At 40.7% G+C, this 19,204-nt stretch overlaps 1 protein-coding gene across 4 annotated transcripts in view; it reads right to left on the bottom strand.

Moving 5' to 3' along the window:
* Window positions 1–8,082: 8,082 nt before the first annotated feature.
* Window positions 8,083–19,204, bottom strand: part of frmpd3 (FERM and PDZ domain containing 3) — a 202,317-nt gene continuing 191,195 nt past the window's right edge. For 3 of the 4 annotated variants that reach the window (XM_056241966.1, XM_056241969.1, XM_056241968.1), the window contains 10 exons: window positions 17,903–18,010; window positions 16,519–16,650; window positions 15,794–15,913; window positions 15,549–15,685; window positions 15,189–15,315; window positions 14,758–14,847; window positions 14,387–14,566; window positions 14,061–14,196; window positions 12,559–13,401; window positions 8,083–12,147 (listed from right to left, as the gene is read on the bottom strand). In XM_056241966.1, coding sequence (XP_056097941.1) covers window positions 9,362–12,147; window positions 12,559–13,401; window positions 14,061–14,196; window positions 14,387–14,566; window positions 14,758–14,847; window positions 15,189–15,315; window positions 15,549–15,685; window positions 15,794–15,913; window positions 16,519–16,650; window positions 17,903–18,010 — 4,659 coding nt within the window. In that variant the 3' untranslated portion in view covers window positions 8,083–9,361. The remainder of the gene's footprint in view (window positions 12,148–12,558; window positions 13,402–14,060; window positions 14,197–14,386; window positions 14,567–14,757; window positions 14,848–15,188; window positions 15,316–15,548; window positions 15,686–15,793; window positions 15,914–16,518; window positions 16,651–17,902; window positions 18,011–19,204) is intronic. The other variant, XM_056241970.1, reaches the window with a different exon arrangement.

The following is a 19,204-nucleotide window of genomic DNA, read 5'->3' as shown; positions in this document are numbered from 1 at the left end:
TGGTTGCTTTGTGAGTATTTGCAGTGTGTTTCTATATTTGGCTGCGTTGTGAGTATTTGCAGTACGTTTCTGTATTTGGTTGTGTTGTGAGTATTTGGAGCATGTTTCTGTATTTGGTTGCGTTGTGAGTATTTGCAGTGCGTTTCTGTATTTGGTTGTGTTGTGAGTATTTGGAGCATGTTTCTGTATTTGGTTGCGTTGTGAGTATTTGCAGTGCGTTTCTGTATTTGGTTGCGTTGTGAGTATTTGCAGTGCGTTTCTGTATTTGATTGCATTGTGAGTATTTGCAGTGTGTTTCTGTATTTGGTTACATTGTGTGTATTTGCAGTATGTTTCTGTATTTGGTTACATTGTGAGTATTTGCAGTGTGTTTCTGTATTTGATTACATTCTGAGTATTTGCAGTGTGTTTCTGTATTTGGTTGCGTTGTGAGTATTTGCAGTGTGTTTCTGTATTTGGTTGCGTTGTGAGTATTTGGAGCATGTTTCTATATTTGGTTGCATTGTGAGTATTTGCAGTGTGTTTCTGTATTTGGTTAGCCTACATTGTGTGTATTTGCAGTGTGTTTCTGTATTTGGTTGCATTGTGAGTATTCGCAGTGTGTTTCTGTATTTGGTTGCTTTGTGAGTATTTGAAGCATGTTTCTGTATTTGGTTGCGTTGTGAGTATTTGCAGTGTGTTTCTGTATTTGGTTGCATTGTGAGTATTCGCAGTGTGTTTCTGTATTTGGTTGCTTTGTGAGTATTTGAAGCATGTTTCTGTATTTGGTTGCGTTGTGAGTATTTGCAGTGCGTTTCTGTATTTGGTTGCGTTGGGAGTATTTGCAGTGCGTTTCTGTATTTGGCTGTATTGTGAGTATTTGAAGCATGTTTCTGTATTTGGTTGCGTTGTGAGTATTTGCAGTGTGTTTCTGTATTTGGTTGCGTTGGGAGTATTTGCAGTGCGTTTCTGTATTTGGTTGCATTGTGAGTATTTGAAGCATGTTTCTGTATTTGGTTGCGTTGGGAGTATTTGCAGTGCCTTTCTATATTTGGCTGCGTTGTGAGTATTTGCAGTGTGTTTTTGTATTTGACTGCGTTATGAGTATTTGCAGTGCGTTTCTGTATTTGGTTGCGTTGTGAGTATTTGAAGCATGTTTCTGTATTTGGTTGCTTTGTGAGTATTTGCAGTGTGTTTCTATATTTGGCTGCGTTGTGAGTATTTCCAGTGCGTTTCTGTATTTGGTTGTGTTGTGAGTATTTGGAGCATGTTTCTGTATTTGGTTGCGTTGTGAGTATTTGCAGTGCGTTTCTGTATTTGGTTGCGTTGTGAGTATTTGAAGCATGTTTCTGTATTTGGTTGCTTTGTGAGTATTTGAAGCATGTTTCTGTATTTGGTTGCTTTGTGAGTATTTGGAGCATGTTTCTGTATTTGGTTGCGTTGTGAGTATTTGCAGTGCGTTTCTGTATTTGGTTGCTTTGTGAGTATTTGCAGTGTGTTTCTATATTTGGCTGCGTTGTGAGTATTTGCAGTGCGTTTCTGTATTTGGTTGTGTTGTGAGTATTTGGAGCATGTTTCTGTATTTGGTTGCGTTGTGAGTATTTGCAGTGCGTTTCTGTATTTGGTTGTGTTGTGAGTATTTGGAGCATGTTTCTGTATTTGGTTGCGTTGTGAGTATTTGCAGTGCGTTTCTGTATTTGGTTGCGTTGTGAGTATTTGCAGTGCGTTTCTGTATTTGATTGCATTGTGAGTATTTGCAGTGTGTTTCTGTATTTGGTTACATTGTGTGTATTTGCAGTATGTTTCTGTATTTGGTTACATTGTGAGTATTTGCAGTGTGTTTCTGTATTTGATTACATTGTGAGTATTTGCAGTGTGTTTCTGTATTTGGTTGCGTTGTGAGTATTTGCAGTGTGTTTCTGTATTTGGTTGCGTTGTGAGTATTTGGAGCATGTTTCTATATTTGGTTGCATTGTGAGTATTTGCAGTGTGTTTCTGTATTTGGTTAGCCTACATTGTGTGTATTTGCAGTGTGTTTCTGTATTTGGTTGCATTGTGAGTATTCGCAGTGTTTTTCTGTATTTGGTTGCTTTGTGAGTATTTGAAGCATGTTTCTGTATTTGGTTGCGTTGTGAGTATTTGCAGTGTGTTTCTGTATTTGGTTGCATTGTGAGTATTCGCAGTGTGTTTCTGTATTTGGTTGCTTTGTGAGTATTTGAAGCATGTTTCTGTATTTGGTTGCGTTGTGAGTATTTGCAGTGCATTTCTGTATTTGGTTGCGTTGGGAGTATTTGCAGTGCGTTTCTGTATTTGGCTGTATTGTGAGTATTTGCAGTGTGTTTCTGTATTTGGTTGCGTTGGGAGTATTTGCAGTGTGTTTCTGTATTTGTTTGCGTTGTGCATATTTGAAGCATGTTTCTGTATTTGGTTGCGTTGTGAGTATTTGCAGTGCGTTTCTGTATTTGGTTGTGTTGTGAGTATTTGCAATGTGTTTCTGTATTTGGTTGCGTTGTGAGTATTTGAAGCATGTTTCTGTATTTGGTTGCGTTGTGAGTATTTGTAGTGTATTTCTGTATTTGGCCGTGTTGTGAGTATTTGTAGTGTGTTTCCGTATTTGGTTGTGTTGTGAGTATTTGCAGTGTGTTTCTGTATTTGGTTGCGTTGTGAGTTTTTGCAGTGTGTTTCTGTATTTGGTTGTGTTGTGAGTATTTGCAGTGTTTCTGTATTTGGTTGCGTTGGGAGTATTTTGAGCATGTTTCTGTATTTGGTTGTGTTGTGCGTATTTGAAGCATATTTCTGTATTTGGTTGTGTTGTGAGTATTTGAAGCATGTTTCTGTATTTGGTTGAGTTGTGAGTATTTGAAGCATGTTTCTGTATTTGGTTGAGTTGTGCGTATTTGAAGCATGTTTCTGTATTTGGTTGCGTTGGGAGTATTTGCAGTGCATTTCTGTATTTTGGTTGCATTGTGAGTATTTGCAGCAGGTTTTGTCAAACTGATAGAGAAGTTTTCCTAATTTGCTGGTTAGTTTTCTATTTGCATGTGTTTTCATTAATTGCAGCGTGTTGAGTTCTCTCTGCCATCGTACAATTCAGAATTTACGTGACAATCTAAAGTCGAGTAAACTGTTTACTCCTAATCATTATTAACAACTCTACTGCTGGTTTAAAATACTTTACATAAGTTAGGTATGGTTAACAAGTTTTTAAAGAATAGAAAACATCTAACTCTTAACATATAAACTAATTAAATAATAATATTTTGTTACTTACAACGGATTACGAACTCACTTTTCATTAGGGCTGTGAAATGTAAAATGTATTAGTTGGTTATTTTATTAGTCGCAAAAGAAGAAAACAAACCTTGCTGCAAAGTCACACAGTCCGTGAGGGACAGATCGTAAACGGCGGTTCTTTGTGTATGTCGGGCAGGACAACTAAATGTTCGCATATCATTCATCCACCTCAAATATGGCTTATCATTTGAAACATTTAAGTAGAAACTTTACATGGCCGCTCGCATGTAAAACGCGGTGCTAATAGGGAACCGGTTCCGGCGTAAACGGTAGTAACCAGACCGAATAAGAACGAAAATTTCGGTGCCTGATTTCGGTCCCTGAGTCTCTGTGTCATGAGGCGCACACACGCAAAGTCTCTCGCTCTCTCCCTCTCCCTCTCCGGCGTGCGCGCACTATACAGTTTGGAGCACAGTCTGTTCGGTCTCGCATGCGTGCTCTTGCTCGCTCGCTCTAGATTCCGGGAGATTTTTACTAATTTGGGGGCATCAGGGAGCCGTTATCAATATGCGGGAGACTCCCGGAACGTCTGCTGATAGCGAGGGGATTAATGAAGATGCCGAAGACAAAACGCTCCAAGGTTAAGCTGCATTTCACGTGTAAAATTATGCGTCAGAACGCCCTCTAGGTGTGCTGATTATCTGAAGCCCATATAGAATCACGCTAATCCATTGGCTGATGGCACGGGCGCCGCCTTGACGCTCTTACGTCGTCATATTATATTAGCGCGCGCATCATCTGCTCCTCAGATTTCTCTGCCGAAGAAGGAAGCTTGTCGGCAGTGCGAGGAGTTTGGCAGCGAACGCAGTGTCTCGTTCCCTAGTCAGAGAACATGGGTTACACCAGTAACCAGAGACGTTCTCTTTCATAGGTTTACTCAAAGCTGCGTAGCTAAGACGCAGTGGGAACGAAATACCAAACTCGCCCAGCTAAGCGCTGCGTAACTAGTACAATGACCAGATAACTTACATGACTGGTTCAAGCAGACAAAACATGGGAACCTGTAGCCATGTCGATATTAGATTACCCTGGTAGTAATCTCTATTAATCTCCAGTATTATTACATTGTTTGATACAATATTGTTTTATTTGATATTATGTAATTTTTTTTATTTTATATTGGTTTATTTATTATTACCATATGTTATTTATATTTATATTGTCTAAAGATTTAAGTTAATATTGTGCCCAGTTTGGCCCTGTAAATAAAGGGTATTATTTTTTGACAAAGTGTGTGCGGTTTCGTTTTCTTAAGTACCGTTTCAAGAACTGTTTAAGCACCGGAACCGTTTGAAAAATACAGAGTAGGTACTGGTATCGGATAAAACCCAACAGATACCCAACCCTAATCATACAGATTAGAGTAATACATCATTCGAAAAGGGTCTACTTAATCTCACAACAACAAGAAAATCGCTGTGTCTTTGTCAAATAAAGGAACCAAACAGGATGCGCTTTCTACCGTCTTGGTCTCCGGGAACTGGAGGACATCACATAAATGAACCGAAACTCAGCGTATAGGCTACTTGCTTCACAGACATGGGAAATATATCTATAGAAAGCTTGAAATGTCTACTTTTAAATGAACCAATTGGAAACGAAAAGAATCTTGACTGACCAATAGGAATCCCTATCAAAGCGCCACAGCTGCTGCACCCCATCCAGCGCCCCGTGCAAGCCTCTACACCTTCTTGCCTGGAAGGACGATAGGAGGAGGCTTACACAGAGTGTATCTGTCACTGTTGTTCCGTAAAAACCCATACAGTGAGATTATTGGATAACACTGGGAAAGCGTGCCGCAGGATGTATTTGATAGCCTCTGTCTGCTTTTGTACAGCCGAGAACTGCTGGGCGAAGTTCTCGACCGCGTTGCCGAAGAGGCCAGTCTGGGACACAGGGGAGTTAAGGAACCGGAGCTTGTCGGTCTCCCTCATGTCGGCCAGACACAGCCAGAGATGGCGTTCCTGGACCACCAAGGTGGACATTGCACGACCCACTGACCGCACGGTGACCTTCTTTGCACGAAACGTGAGGTCCGTTGCGTCACGAAGTTCTTGGAGAACTTGTGGATCATGACCACCCTCGTGCAGGTCCTTAAGTGCCTTGGCCTGATGAACCTGCAGCAACGCCATGGCGTGCATGGCAGAGGCAGCTTCCCCACAGGCCTTGTAAGCCTCGTCGAATAGGTCCGACGAGTACCTACAGGCCCGGGAAGGAAGACACGGTTCTCTGCGCCGAGTGGAGTTAGGGCACAGCTGCATTGCAGCGGCCCGCTCGACTGGCGGGACACACGTGTATCCCTTAGCTGCCCCGCCATCAAGGGTGGTGAGAGAGGAGTGGCCACTGAGACGGTTTCTGGCAGTAAGAGGTGCCGTCCACGTCCCCATGAGCTCCTCATGCACCTCTGGGAAGAAAGGTACTGGGGTAGGTTGCTGAGAACCAGCATGCACCACCCCGAGATACCAATCGTCCAGCGTCGAGGGCTCGGGACACGGTGGAGGGTTCCACTGGAGCCCGATCCTGTTGGCAGCCCGGGAAAGCATGGCCATCATGTCTGGGTCCGACTCGGGCACCGCTGGCACACCCGAAGGAGGCAGCGGCTCCGAGCCGTCGTCCGCGGAGAAGTCTGGCCCACCCTCCGATGCAGCGATCGACATTTGATTGTCGCGGGGAGCACCAAATGAAACAACTGGTACACACCTCGAGGATGGTCCAGCACGTTCCTTTGGTGGCTCAACTGGCTGCGGAGCGCGAGAGGGGTGAGGGTTCCTAGGAGGTTGGTTCCCCGAAGGAAGCGCGCTCACCGTAATCCTCAGGTCTCCCGTGTCACTGCCCGAAGCAACCCTCTGAGGAGGATTGGAGCGAGGCAGAGGCACGGGGACTCCGCCCCTTTGCAGGAATGAGAGTCTCGACCATCAATGGGTACATGACTCATACACGAACGCTGCCTCAGCATGTTCAAAGTTCAGACACAAGAGGCAGCGATCGTGACCATCCTGTGACCCCAGGTAACGACCACATCCAGAAACACACAGATAGAACGTCATCCTTTCCTTTTTTTTTCTTTTTTTTTTGAAAAAGACGCAAACTATCTGTGTAAGCTCTTTTAGGGACTGCTCTCCTTGGTGCTGAAGCACGCAGGCGAACGGTCACCGCGAACACAGACAGGAATGTGCACTTGTCTGTGCGCTGTTCTCTCTCGCTTGTCTTACCAGCCGTGAAAACGGCTGTTGAGCGCTCTCACCGCGCACCTTGCCAGCTGTGAAAACAGCTTTTTTGTTTTGCAAAACAGAAAACAAAAAAAGAGAGAAAAAGGAAGACCGCTCGCGCTGCTGTGCTGTTACGCCCGCACCAAAGTGTAGAGATCCAGAAGAGGCTTGCAGCTTCACTCTGTGTAGTCAGCATACGAAGTGCTTGGCTCCGAAGCAAAAAGTTAGTGTGCAATCGCAACAGCTGCTCGTTAAATACCCGCGCTGCGAGGCTGCACAGCTGATGCAAATGATTGCACGCCAATGTGCATTAGTTGTTTTAGTTTCACTCGAAGTAGATTGGCCTCTCTAGCAAGATTCCTATTGGTCAGTTATGACCTATGTAGTAGTGACTGACCGATAGGGAACTAATTTATTAATAAATAATGTCAAATGTCTCCTTGCTATTTTTTCCGACTCATTCATAATCACTACTTTTGCCGGTGCTTTGCGGAAAGCTTTATGTGTGCGCTCGAGTGCGGAATAGGCTATATTTTAAACGCTTATTGTGGTTTAGTATTCTCCTCAGTATATATTTAAGTAATTAAATTATTATAAACGTGCAATTAGTTGACTAATGCCTTAAACGAACGAATACTAGTTGACTAGAAAAATCTTTAGTCGGGGTCAGGCCTACTATTCATAATGTAATAACAATGTACAAACTACAATTTATAAACTATGAATTAACTATAATAGTTTACAAATGATAAGTGCTTTGCTGCGGTATACTTTTTGTAGTGTTACCGACCGATAAGGGTGTAAGTCAATATCAATATATGAATAATATTTTTTCAGAGAGCACATTATGAACTCAACCAGTGGATTCATAGCCAAAACTATGCTGAATATGTTACTTTTAATACTCTTTATTGCTTTAAACATGACCTTACACACAAAAAGACCACAGTGAAGCAAAAACACTGACAAGAACTCAAAGAACTGAATATGACCACATACAACAAAAATGAAGCATAGGGACAAATCTCATTTTGGCAATGCATCTAGTCTTTGACAGAAAATATGTTTAAAAAATAAAAACATGTATAAACATGATGACATTTACTGTAATGTATTTTATAAAAATAAACAAGTTCCGTGCTTTATTATACTCTAAAATATAGATACTATTAATTTGTCTCCGGTATATACTTCTATAAATCATAAGATACATGTTGTGATTTCTCTTTTCTAAAAAAAATATTTTGATAAATATATGCAATGTTAGTTATTCTGAAAAATGATTTTAAGCTTCACAAATATTTTTTTGTTAAGTTGAGCATAGAATAATTATACTTTTATATGGAAATATTGTAAAACATTCTGTCTGTACTATTGGTGACCTTTTAATGATACAAGTTAATCTAAAACTAGCATTAAACAGTCTTTCAGGTGCTGGTTTGACAGAGCCCACTTCGTTTAAATTCTATTTTAAAGAAGGGATAACATGCAAGACACCAAAACAATGAGATGTTAATTGTTTAAACTTCAAAGTAGAGCCTTATATGGATTATAAGACCACGTCCTAGATTGGAAGAGGAGACAGAAAAGTTTTCAGACATAAGACAGCAGTTGGTTTTATTAAAATACATATAAAACTATTCTGTGTGGGTGTGTGAGGGTGAGGGTGGAGGGATTATGTTCTCAGGAGTGCACAATGAATGACATCACATGAAAATTAAAAAATAAAGTTTCCTACAATAAGACATTTCAAATTATGGGAGAGAAGAAAAACATTAAAGCAATAATCAAAAAAATATTGTGAAACATTGGTTATCTGTGTACTTGTATATGCTATATGTGGAAAAAAAAAATATTATATACGCAAGCATTTGCTTAGTGATTGCACAAAATTATGAGGCTATTAAGAACCCAGCCCACTCCTCCAATACAAAAAAATACGTTTTGCCTCTACATGTATGAGGTATGGAGCTGGATGACTATGTGGGTGTGAGAGTGAAAATTTATTTATTTATTTATTTTTTGTGCATTAGAAAACAGGAGCGCCCTTTTTCATTTTGGTCTTAGATCAACCACTGTATCCTTTCAATTAATATTCTGGTGAATTTGAATTTGCTACATTGTCTACCCTGGGCAGGTGTTTCCTTCCTCTATCTTGTTAGTGGGCTCTTGTGTTCATAAATATTCATTTAAAAAAGTGTCAATTCAGACCCTTGCAGAGATACAAATCCAGACATTGTGAATATGATATTGTGAAAAGGGAGTATTTCATGTCACAACAAACAAAATTGAAAAGCAAGCACATTAACAAATTACCATTTCTCTCTCTATCTAATTTACAAAATCTGTTACCATTACTTTTTCTGTGATTTTATTTTTTTAGATTATGTAGCTATAATGTCTACAGTAATTGCAATTGCAATAGTGATAATATAATTTTTCCCATAATATATTATAGAAACCATTCTTAGGACACAAAATAACTAAGGCCCTATCCCTACCAGCCCTTCCCAAGGTCATTTTGTGATTTAGATATAGGAACAACTAAACATACAAAAACTAAGTCCATTTCACAGTACCCTTTCTCTAAGGACAAGAGAGTGAACAGCCCTGTTGATCACCCATAATGCACAGGATCAGTTGTATTTTTTTTTTTTTAATTCTGTGCACATATAATGTCAAAGATACTTTGTGAGTACAAGTTGGCACAATCTTCATAAACATATAACAGTAGATAGTTATGCGGTTATGGAATTTAGCAGGCAGTGAAAAGAAAGGCGAGTAAAAATGTAAACCAATGAATGACCCGAAGAGATTCCTGCCAGAGTGTTGAGCAGCTGTCTTTCCGGCCTGCCCCAAAATCCCGTGTAAATGAGTCATTACTTGCTGGGCAAGTTTTTGATGGAGCGATTAAGAGAACCCATGTTAGTGGATGTGTGGAGCTGAGGACTTGCACTCTTATTAGGGAGGCTACTAGAATGTCCCATTGCCTCTTCAGCAGCCCGAAGAAGAAGGGTGTAGTTGACAGCTACCTCCTCTACCTTACGTAAAAGCTGTAGTTTTTGAGTTTCAGATCGTACACTCCTGACCAGCCGAATGAATGTATGAGTAAGGTTACACAGCACCTGGAAGCTAGCTGTGACGGCACTTAGCATTCGTGAGGGACTTTTCTCAACACTTGCCACTCGTCTACATGATGCCCTGAACTCTTTAAAACGGACTGCAAGTTCTTGCTTGTACTCTGCCAGTCTTGCAGGGGGGATACGAGGTTCCCCCTCTATTTGGGGACTAATGGCACACTGCCTTAAAATTGAGAGCAGCTCATTGGCATCAAGTTGTGCGTTTAGGAATCCATCAGGTAGCGAGAATATTTTGCCCTGCAAGGATTGTACTCTTGCCAAGCTAGTTTCCAGGTTCCCGCAGGCCCGCAGATCAATCCTCTGTGTTTGTGGCTCCTCTTCTTCTTCTTCCTCCTCCTCCTCCTCCTCCTCTTCCCCACTGCAATCCTCTGCATGAAGTACCTGAAGAGTTTTGCTGACTACTGGCATTGCCCTTGAATCTACATGCATTCCAGGCAAGACCTGCAAGGGGATGGAATAAGACAGTTCGTCTTTTTCACTGCTCTCATCAGCAGCTTCACATTTGCGATAACAGAAGCAGAAAGAGCAACATTTTTCTCTGTCCTCAGTATCCTCACTTGGCAACCCTAGAACCTCAGCAGTACCCTCACGGCTTTCCTGAATTAGCTCATCTCCCTGAATAAAAAATATCCCTTTTTTCTTTGCATCCCCATCTTTAGTATGTACAGGCTCCACTGGAGTTGGAAGTCTAAGTCCAGTGGCCCTCACTCTTTCCATTTCTTTCTCAAGGCTCTTTGCTTTTGTAGTTTTAACCTCAGCATATAGGGGAGTGCTGCCATTATTATCAATCTCCCCTATACTATATCTCCTTTGTAGCTTTTTATATTGTGGCGCACTCATGCATTCTGAATGGGTGGTACAAGTAGGCAAGCATGATGTAGGTGTATCTCTGGGTTCCCTAGACTCAAGGCTTGTGGAGCGGATTCGAGTGGTTTTGATTTCCAAAGTTTGAGGTTTGCGTAATTCTCCTTGAGCATGTGGAGACTTCGGAATTGCTGGGGGTGTTTTAGAGATTGCCCTCTCTCTTCCTCTCTGATCAGTTGCAGAACCAACCGCTGTATCTGGGAGACGCATTCCGCGGCACATTCTCTTACAGTCGCAGCTGCGTCGCTGTTCTCTTGAGATCCCAGGAACTTTCTGTACAGGACTTGTGCGCAGTTGGCAGGCACAAGGGGTAAATGATGGAACAGGAGAGGATCCCTGTGGAATGAACTCTCCTTGTGATGTTTTAGGTTTTAGAAGCTCCTCCAGGAACTCTAGCTCGTACTGCCTGACTTTTTGAAGCTGTGCACGACGCTCATCTGTCTCTCTGCGCAAACGTGCTGGGAAAGTGGCTGAAATTAAGTTCCTAAAACTCAGGAATGGAGTACTACGCTGGGATTTGGCTTTGTTATTTGCCTGTTTCTTGTAGTCGGCTCCTGGGATAGTTGCACCCTTTTCCACACAACCTAAGAGTGTTGGGTCTACCAGAACAGGCACACTTTTAGGAGTTTTCTGTGGTTCCACAGGGGCTTTACTCTGGGAGTTCTCTGCCTTTGCCTCTGACATCTCTTTCTGTTCTGCTTTAACAGGCATAACTGGTGAGTACTTAGTAGGAGGCAGGGTGCTGGGCTTCACCAAGCTTGCATCAGATGTCTTCTCTGTGTTCTCTTTGTTGATAGCTAACTGAAGTCCTTTGGCACGGAGACGCTCATCGTCTGTGGGAGACGAGTGAAACACTACCACTTTTGGGGCCTGTGGATCTTTTAGACGCACCTGTGGGCCAGGCTCTGGTCGTACTGGACATGTGCAGAACAAGTCAGAAGCTGGCAGAAGGCCCTTTGAACTTGAAGGCTTAGTGGTCTCACTTGAGGCATTCTCGGCATCTTGGCACATATTTGTTGAACAAATTTTTGCAGATGCAGTTCTATCCACAGGCAAGAGAACCGGTAAGGCTATACTGGTAGTTTCTAGGGTAACTGTACCAGAATCTTTTTCCTGGACACCTTCTGAGGTAATAGAGCTTGTTTTTTCTTTACTAGCAAGAGGCAATTGATCTGTGTTGACTTGAGGAGCACACAGTTCTGATGATTTAAGTTCTTCAGTTGCCTGTTGTTCAGACTCTCCCAAACACTCTTTTACAGGGCCTTTTTCTGATTTTTCTATATCCTTCTCACTTTTTGCTTCATGGCTCTTCCCCTGCTCCACAGAGTTGTCAGAGGGACTAATTTCTTGACCGGGACAAACTTTCAAGGGCACAGTCTTACTTAAGATCACAGGCTTTGGTGGACACCCGCCACGGATCTGACTCATTGAAAAAGCCCCTCCCCCAATTGCTTGTGTTGTACAGCCAGGGATTGACAAGGGGAAGTCTCGTCGACTGAAAAGTCGCTCTTTGTTGATGTGGTGGGCAAATAGATATGCCTGGTTCTGATGCTGCTTCATGGCAGACACCATCTCAGACACATCAGTTAGCTCTGATGAATTTGTCTCATGTCCAGAGTCTAGGGATGATTCAGGGGTTATGGCAGCAAGCACAATCAACCCTGTAAGGGAACAGAAACAAAACACAACCATGCTCATAAGAAATCACGTAAGCTCTTGTCACTTCAGGTAAGCAAAATTACAGAGACAAAATACTGTTGTTCTAACAAAAGTAAATATTAAACTAATCTAAAAATGTTGTTAATGTACAACTCCTCTGTTGTTTTGTTGTTGAGGAGTAGTTAACACTGCATTGATGCTTGTTTTGGGACAGTCTAGCTTCATATGTTAGGCTACTATAATTTGAAGATAATTTCAGGCTACTATCATTTGAAGATAATGTATCAAAATAAGAGCACAAACCACTAATTTTAAATGAATACTTATGATTTTCCAATTTGCTTGACTTTCAAAAGTTTAATTTACTCATAGACATGGTAAAGAACCAGCACTTAAATAGTACATATGTCCACCTGCTGTCTGTGGTGTCTGCTGGTGATGGTGTGGGTAATCCTCCGATGCAGCTAGTGCTTCCAGTGCCTGGAGGGTGGATACTAATGCATCATCTAACTCCTGAGCATGGTCTTGAACTGTCCTAGTGGTCACATTATCAATCAGTGTTATAGGAACTTCCTCTTGACCCTTTGCCACAGCAGCAGAGGCTTTGATTCCTTTCCGACCCTTTTTCGGGTCATCTTCATCAGAGCTGTTATCACGAAACCCTGGGGGTGGAGCTGCTATGCCAGGAGGGGGAGGCTGCAACTTTCCTCCTCCATCATCTAGCTCTTCATCTTCCTCATTCCCAGGTAGTGGTAAGGCAATGAGATCAACAGCACCTCCTTCACGAGTAGCACATGCATTTTTGCACTGCTGCAAAATGAGTCTTCCAGCCTCCCCAGTGTCCGAAATCAAACCTTCAGCTTGGAGTTTTGCCTTGCAGGAGTCACAGAAAACCCTCTGTTTAGGCTCCATTGTTTTCGCTCTGTTCCTGAAGCTTGAACTGTCATCAGTGGGACCATCTTCTTCAGGCACGGATTCAGTGCTCTTTAGAGTGGGGTCAGACTTTGTGCGCGAGCGACTCTGTACCTGTGAGATAAGGTTCTCATTAATGTCAAGCTCCTGCTCTGCTTGTATCTGAAGCTCTTGCATCTGTTGTTGCTCTTTTAAATGGATGTGACACAGGCCAAGGTGCTGAGATATGGGTGATGCTGACGTCTTCTGTGTTGCCTCTCTGGACGCCCCCTCTCTCTCTTCGCGACGACTCCCACTTAACACAGTGGCTCCGGAGCGGAATTGGGCATGGGAGCTTCTGGAATCTAAAGGACAGAACTGTCTGAGTGGTTGAACGAGTAGAAAACATGATGGATGTGAATGAGTCCAGATGACAAACGTGAATCTGTTGAGTTCTCAGAGATGGAAAAAAAGCCTTGTGGGATGTGATGGTATGCTGTGATCTTTCTCTTTGGCAGACCACAGGAGATGCCAACATCCAGTACATGGTTTTGTAATACAATACAATAAATACTGAACTTTCAGATATATGAATTTATCTAGATCAGAATTTCCGTCACACTCACATGAACTGACTCAAGATGAAGATGGAGAGCTCAAGATGATGGAGAGGTCAAGCTGGAATTATGAATGGTTGCCATGATAAATCCTTACAATAATCAGAAATTCCTTTTGGAAGCAATCTGATTAATTCATGTCATGATTTATTGATTGATTTTTCTCACTATTAGAAAAAAGTTAATGACCAGCATATAATTAAGATGCCTCCATGGACATGTTCTCACCATTATTAGATCTATTTTGCTTTGAAATGTCCAAAGCTGCATATGTAACACAACATATTTTAGTTCCGCTTGTCTTTGAAAGATGAAAGCAAAGCAAATGCACTTTCAGAAAATGAAATGCAATGACTTTTTTATATATATTTTTTAATAAAATTGCAACAATAACATTTCTAACATACCTGCCTTGATCATATAAGGCTGACCAGGTATCCTGCAGTAGATTGTCCTTTTAGGGTCCACAAATAGCTTGTAATAGCCAGAGATCAAACAGGCAAAGTTTGATGCATCTGGCCACTCCATTAACAAGACCAAGGGCTACAATAATTAGTATGGAAAAATATATTAGTATAGTATTACATTTTAGAATGTTACATATTGCAATACTGTTTCTCTCTCTCTCTCTCTCTCACACACACACACACACACACACACACAAAATTACCATAGGGTTAAAACTATAATGTAAATTCATTCAGCTTTTTTCATTTCTGCATTTTTTTCACACCTTTGCTTCCAGAATAACAACTTCAACACGGGCTACCCCATGATGCTCTCTAAAGAGCTGGACTTTGGCCACGCGGCTGAACTCTGCTAAGACAGTTGTTAGGTTGTTCTTCAGGTCAATTACATGACTGATACCGTGTCTCGGCCCAACCAACAATGTAGTGGCTGACTGCTTCTCATCCTTTCAATTGAAAAAGAAAAGAATCAGAAATTGAATGACAAGTACAGGTTTTTTTGTGTTTTTTTTTAAATCTATATTAAATATATCGATATAATTTTTTTTTTGTAAATCTTTAAAATCAGTGCAAAAATGTAAAGATTATTTGGACAATCTTGATTATTGGTTGAGAAGCTATGTCGGATTCAGGTTACCAAGCCAACTGTGTGAAACAAGAAGCCTCCAAATGGCGGGAGGTCATTCAAGACACGCATATACTGTAGTTTTCCTTGAATAGAAGAAACCTGCATGGATGAAGAGAAAATAAAACTGGTTAGTTGTGCTAAGTGCACAGAGGGTGATATTCTAGCCAGCAGAGGGCAATGTTTCGCTGCTATAAGGTGTGCGATGGCTATAAATGATCAGCATGTAGAAATTAATTGCACACAGCATATCTCTATTCCAATATTACACATATCAGATATGCTCTTAGGTCATAAAATTCACACAAATACAAAAAAAAACTACATTCTGCATTAGATGACATACATGGTTTCTTTGTGACATGTTTCTTAAGACACATTTGAGAAGAAAGCCTTCTATTTCAGATTTATTTGACACAAATATTCTTAGTAAGCAGATATACCTTGTTACCAGCTGGTGGAGGATGCTGATATGTCTTCAACAGCTGTGAGAGAGTCTTGCAGACGTTTTTCTCCTTGACGGTTGGCAACAGAGTCAAAGGAAGGAAAGGTTCCAAACCCCATTCTTTCCTAAAGAAAATTATGCAGGTTTAAAGCATGCAACCAGCTACAAGACCTTATAGTACATTTTGATGGTTTTATCAGCGTCATCTGCCACTGGTGGATAACAGCTTATTTTTGGTATAAATGTATATTCTGCCTATGGTTACCACATGTGTGTTTCTTTGGAAAAAGAAGGCTAAAGTCCTGTTCACACGAAAATTCTGCCATTATTCAAAATGCATGCATGTTTTAAGACTTACTCAACGTGCTTTAGAGAAATCTTCTGATTGGGTCTCGCAATGGACACAGTGATGTAGATGTGAAGGGCTGCCAACCTAAGTGTAACGTCGGACTTCCAATCCATTCCATATCGCTCTTTAATGACGTCATTGCGGCTCTGTGGGAATTCAGAACAAACAATAGATCAAAAAACTTTATACTAATATCAGACGTATATGTGAACATTCGTTTGACTCGTGACTAAAGGACTAATGAATAAATCCACCTGTATGTAGAGGTACTCAAATGCTGCGGGGTCTCTCCTCAGTAAGTCAGCAGGGTCCTTTGGGAAGAAGCAAATACGGAAAAGACATTTCATTCCTTGGAAATAGGTCCTGTGAACTACCTGAAAATATAGAAGAAAATGAGAATTCAGAATTTATTATAGAATTCACCTTTAAAATACAGCACTAACAAACATTCCAGTACTAAATTGTCACATTCCATTCCTTATGCAAGTAAGGTTATGTGCTACTGGCAGCCATATCAAATTGAATTCAACGTCACGTAATTTAGGTTTTCCTAGTTCTTAATAACAAAACAGTTGCACTGTATATTTATGTACGACAACATCCATAAGTCTGAGACCACACTGAAAATAAAATCCATGATTCAAAACCAGTGAATAAGGAACAATGGAATCATTTAATTTAACTGAAAATTTCATTTCCGGTCTTGCTTCCGTTGGACCACAAGATGCTCTTTGGAATATTTTCAAATCATGCTGTGTAACATGGATCACTGGATAACATGGATCACTAGTATTTAATTACCATTAAATACAAATGAATTAAAATGAAGACGTATTTTTTAACGTGCGTTGTTTGTTGCAACTCGCCATAGGAAGCTAGTGTACCTTATACCACACATTTAAGGATTTCTCCTAAACCCTTTGAACTTTAGCTTGAAGGTAATGCATCAGTCATTGGTTTTTGGGTGGCATTTACTCACATGAGCCAGTGGCTGGTTTTCCTGGAGCAGATGCAGCCTCTGATTCTGGGCCAGTCCACCGGACTCCAGCACCAAAGCAAAATGCTCAATGTAGCGTAGAGAAAGGCGATCCTGCAGCGATGATATCACATCCTGTGGCAAAAGGGAAAAGGAGAACAATTTTGTCATCTGAGTAGCCTAATGGTTGGTGTTTTTAGCCCCTAAGGCATCATGAATTCTGCTATATTACAATATCTCAGATATGCAATGCAAAGTAAATGTAGTGGAAAGCATTGGCATCAGCAGTGTGTAAACTACAGGAGGATAGGCTTGACATTTCCATCAGTGATAAAGCATTGAAACCAGCACTCTTAATCACTGTACCCTGCTCTGAGTATATCCGTCACTGGAGACAAATGTTTGAGGGTTTCTACTGACTAGTGGCTTTACTTCTGAAAAGACTACAAATATTTGATGAGGTTTCCATGTGACTTGAGCAAATGCTGTGCTTCAATGCATGCTTGTCTGGAGCGTACTGACCAGTGTGAAGTGATGCATTATATACTTAATGTTTGATGATAGTAACCCTCACAATGGGAGATAGACCGATTACTGTGTTGTGTACTGTCTGTCACCAGGATTGAGATAATCGGTTTGGTGATATTGACCAAAGGCTGAAGATATCACCTCAGGAAGGATTGTGAGAAATGTTAACCTCGCTGTGAAACCACAAATGTAGGAAAGGCAAAAAACTCACTAGGTTTTATGCCATTTAATCTTGTTTATTGACATCAATAACAGTACTTTGATATTGATAGTACGTGATATATATTTTTCCTGTTTGGCTGGAACTTTCAAAAATGTATAGATCCTTTGATGCTGATGTAATTGTAAAAGTTGGGTTTTACATGTTTCAAATGATTATAGCCCCTGGAAAAATTGCTTTTCACATTTTTAAAAAAAAATCTACATAATGAAAGATCAGCTCTGCAAATGAAATGTGCTGACATGTTTTTCCTCTTTTGCTTTCAGAATGAAATGTAATAATGTTGGCTAATGAATTTTCTAAACCAAGTTAAAACTGAAATGTGCAGGTGTCAGTTCGGTTATAAAATGCTGCGTTGCCATACTTACCATTAGCATCTGTTCTAGGGAGTCTTGTTTTGTGTGAAACATGACAGGGGATTGAAGATGAACATAAACATACAAATGCATCCCATGCACAACAATGTATATTCTTTGTTTGTGTTACCCGCCTAGGGACTATAGATGTATATTAGCAATACTACAATCTGGCATGTTCATTAACATGCATTAAATAAACAAATAAATTGAAAATAAATTCATAGTGAATTCCCCCTATTGTGTTTCTAGTAACAGCGAACAGTTTTCCCATAACACTCACCCTAACAGTGGTGCGGCTGTCAAATGTAAAGGATTTGATCTGTCCATTTTCCAGAAACACCTTCAACACATTTGGTATCAGAAGCAGAGACTCGTCTTTAAGCATGGTCTAAAAAAACAGAGGGGTGAAAGAAGGAAGAAGCGGTCAGTGAACACTGGATGAGATATTAAGGGAAGAAAAGACTCAATAGGTAAATAAAAATAAAAAAAATCTTCTAAGAGTCAAAGAAAGAATGTAGAAACACATGAGAGGACTTACACTGCTTTTTCCATAGAGTTAAAGTCTAAAACAATGGTTAAAGGGAAGATCTTTGTCTAACTCAAATGCAATAGTTTAAATGAATTGGAAATATGACCAAAACTACTTTAGACATACACATTATGACTCATTAAGAATTAAGCATAAGTTGTATCACATCCATTCCATATCCAATATGAAACCATGTTCTATAAATGCAGATCAATTGGACTCAAACACTGAATTCAGTTGCAGCATATATTTGTAGAAAAAAAGAGGAAATCTTCAAGGTGTCTACTTTCTATCCAATAAAAAGTTAAAGGTGCACTAAGTCATTTTTTTTGTATATGTTGAATTGGCTCATTCATTTTCCTGGTTCAAAAGCCTACAGCCATGCTGTCAACCCCAAAACCTTGTGGTGGCCAGAACCGACTCCAAATCATTGATCCTCATTAAACTGAAATGGTATGCTGTCTTTGTTTGAGTCACCAGATCCATGTGTCACTGAACTGAAATGTCTCTGGGCGTTAATAGAAGTACACTGTACTGAGTCTGACCTCATGGCAGAGCCTTCAAAGTTTCCTGGAGAGGGTTTCTAATTCACATCAACTAACCGAGAGCCTCAAGGTTCAGTGCTTGGCCCCTTCCTCTTTAGAGTAGAAAAATCAGACCCTACATGGCTGAATATGCTGCACAGCTATTGTGCAGACTCCTGTCGTCTCAAGACTGGACTACTGCAGTGCTCTGTTGGCCAGTGATACAGAACACAGCAATGGGTCCGGTTTTTAAATCAACCCAAAAAGGTCCATGTCACACCCGTCCTAGTCTCACCGTTCCTTCTGTGTTGGAACAACCTTCCGGACTCCACATAAATAAATATAAATCTTTCTGAACAACCAAAGACAACAACTTTAGATGTTATCTTGACACCTGTTGCCGAAGATGCAGACAATTGTAAAAGCAAAGTTTTTGTATGGCATTTTAAGTAATATCCTATTTAGATGCATAACTGTCACCCATATTCATTTATCTTATGATGTAAAGTGCCAGATAACAATGAAGTCA

Source organism: Rhinichthys klamathensis, unplaced genomic scaffold, assembly GCF_029890125.1.
Source record: "Rhinichthys klamathensis goyatoka isolate OS25496 unplaced genomic scaffold, OSU_Roscu_1.1 h1tg000687l_1, whole genome shotgun sequence".
In the NCBI taxonomy this organism is placed as follows: domain Eukaryota; kingdom Metazoa; phylum Chordata; class Actinopteri; order Cypriniformes; family Leuciscidae; genus Rhinichthys; species Rhinichthys klamathensis.
This window is presented reverse-complemented; position numbering and strand designations above follow the sequence as displayed.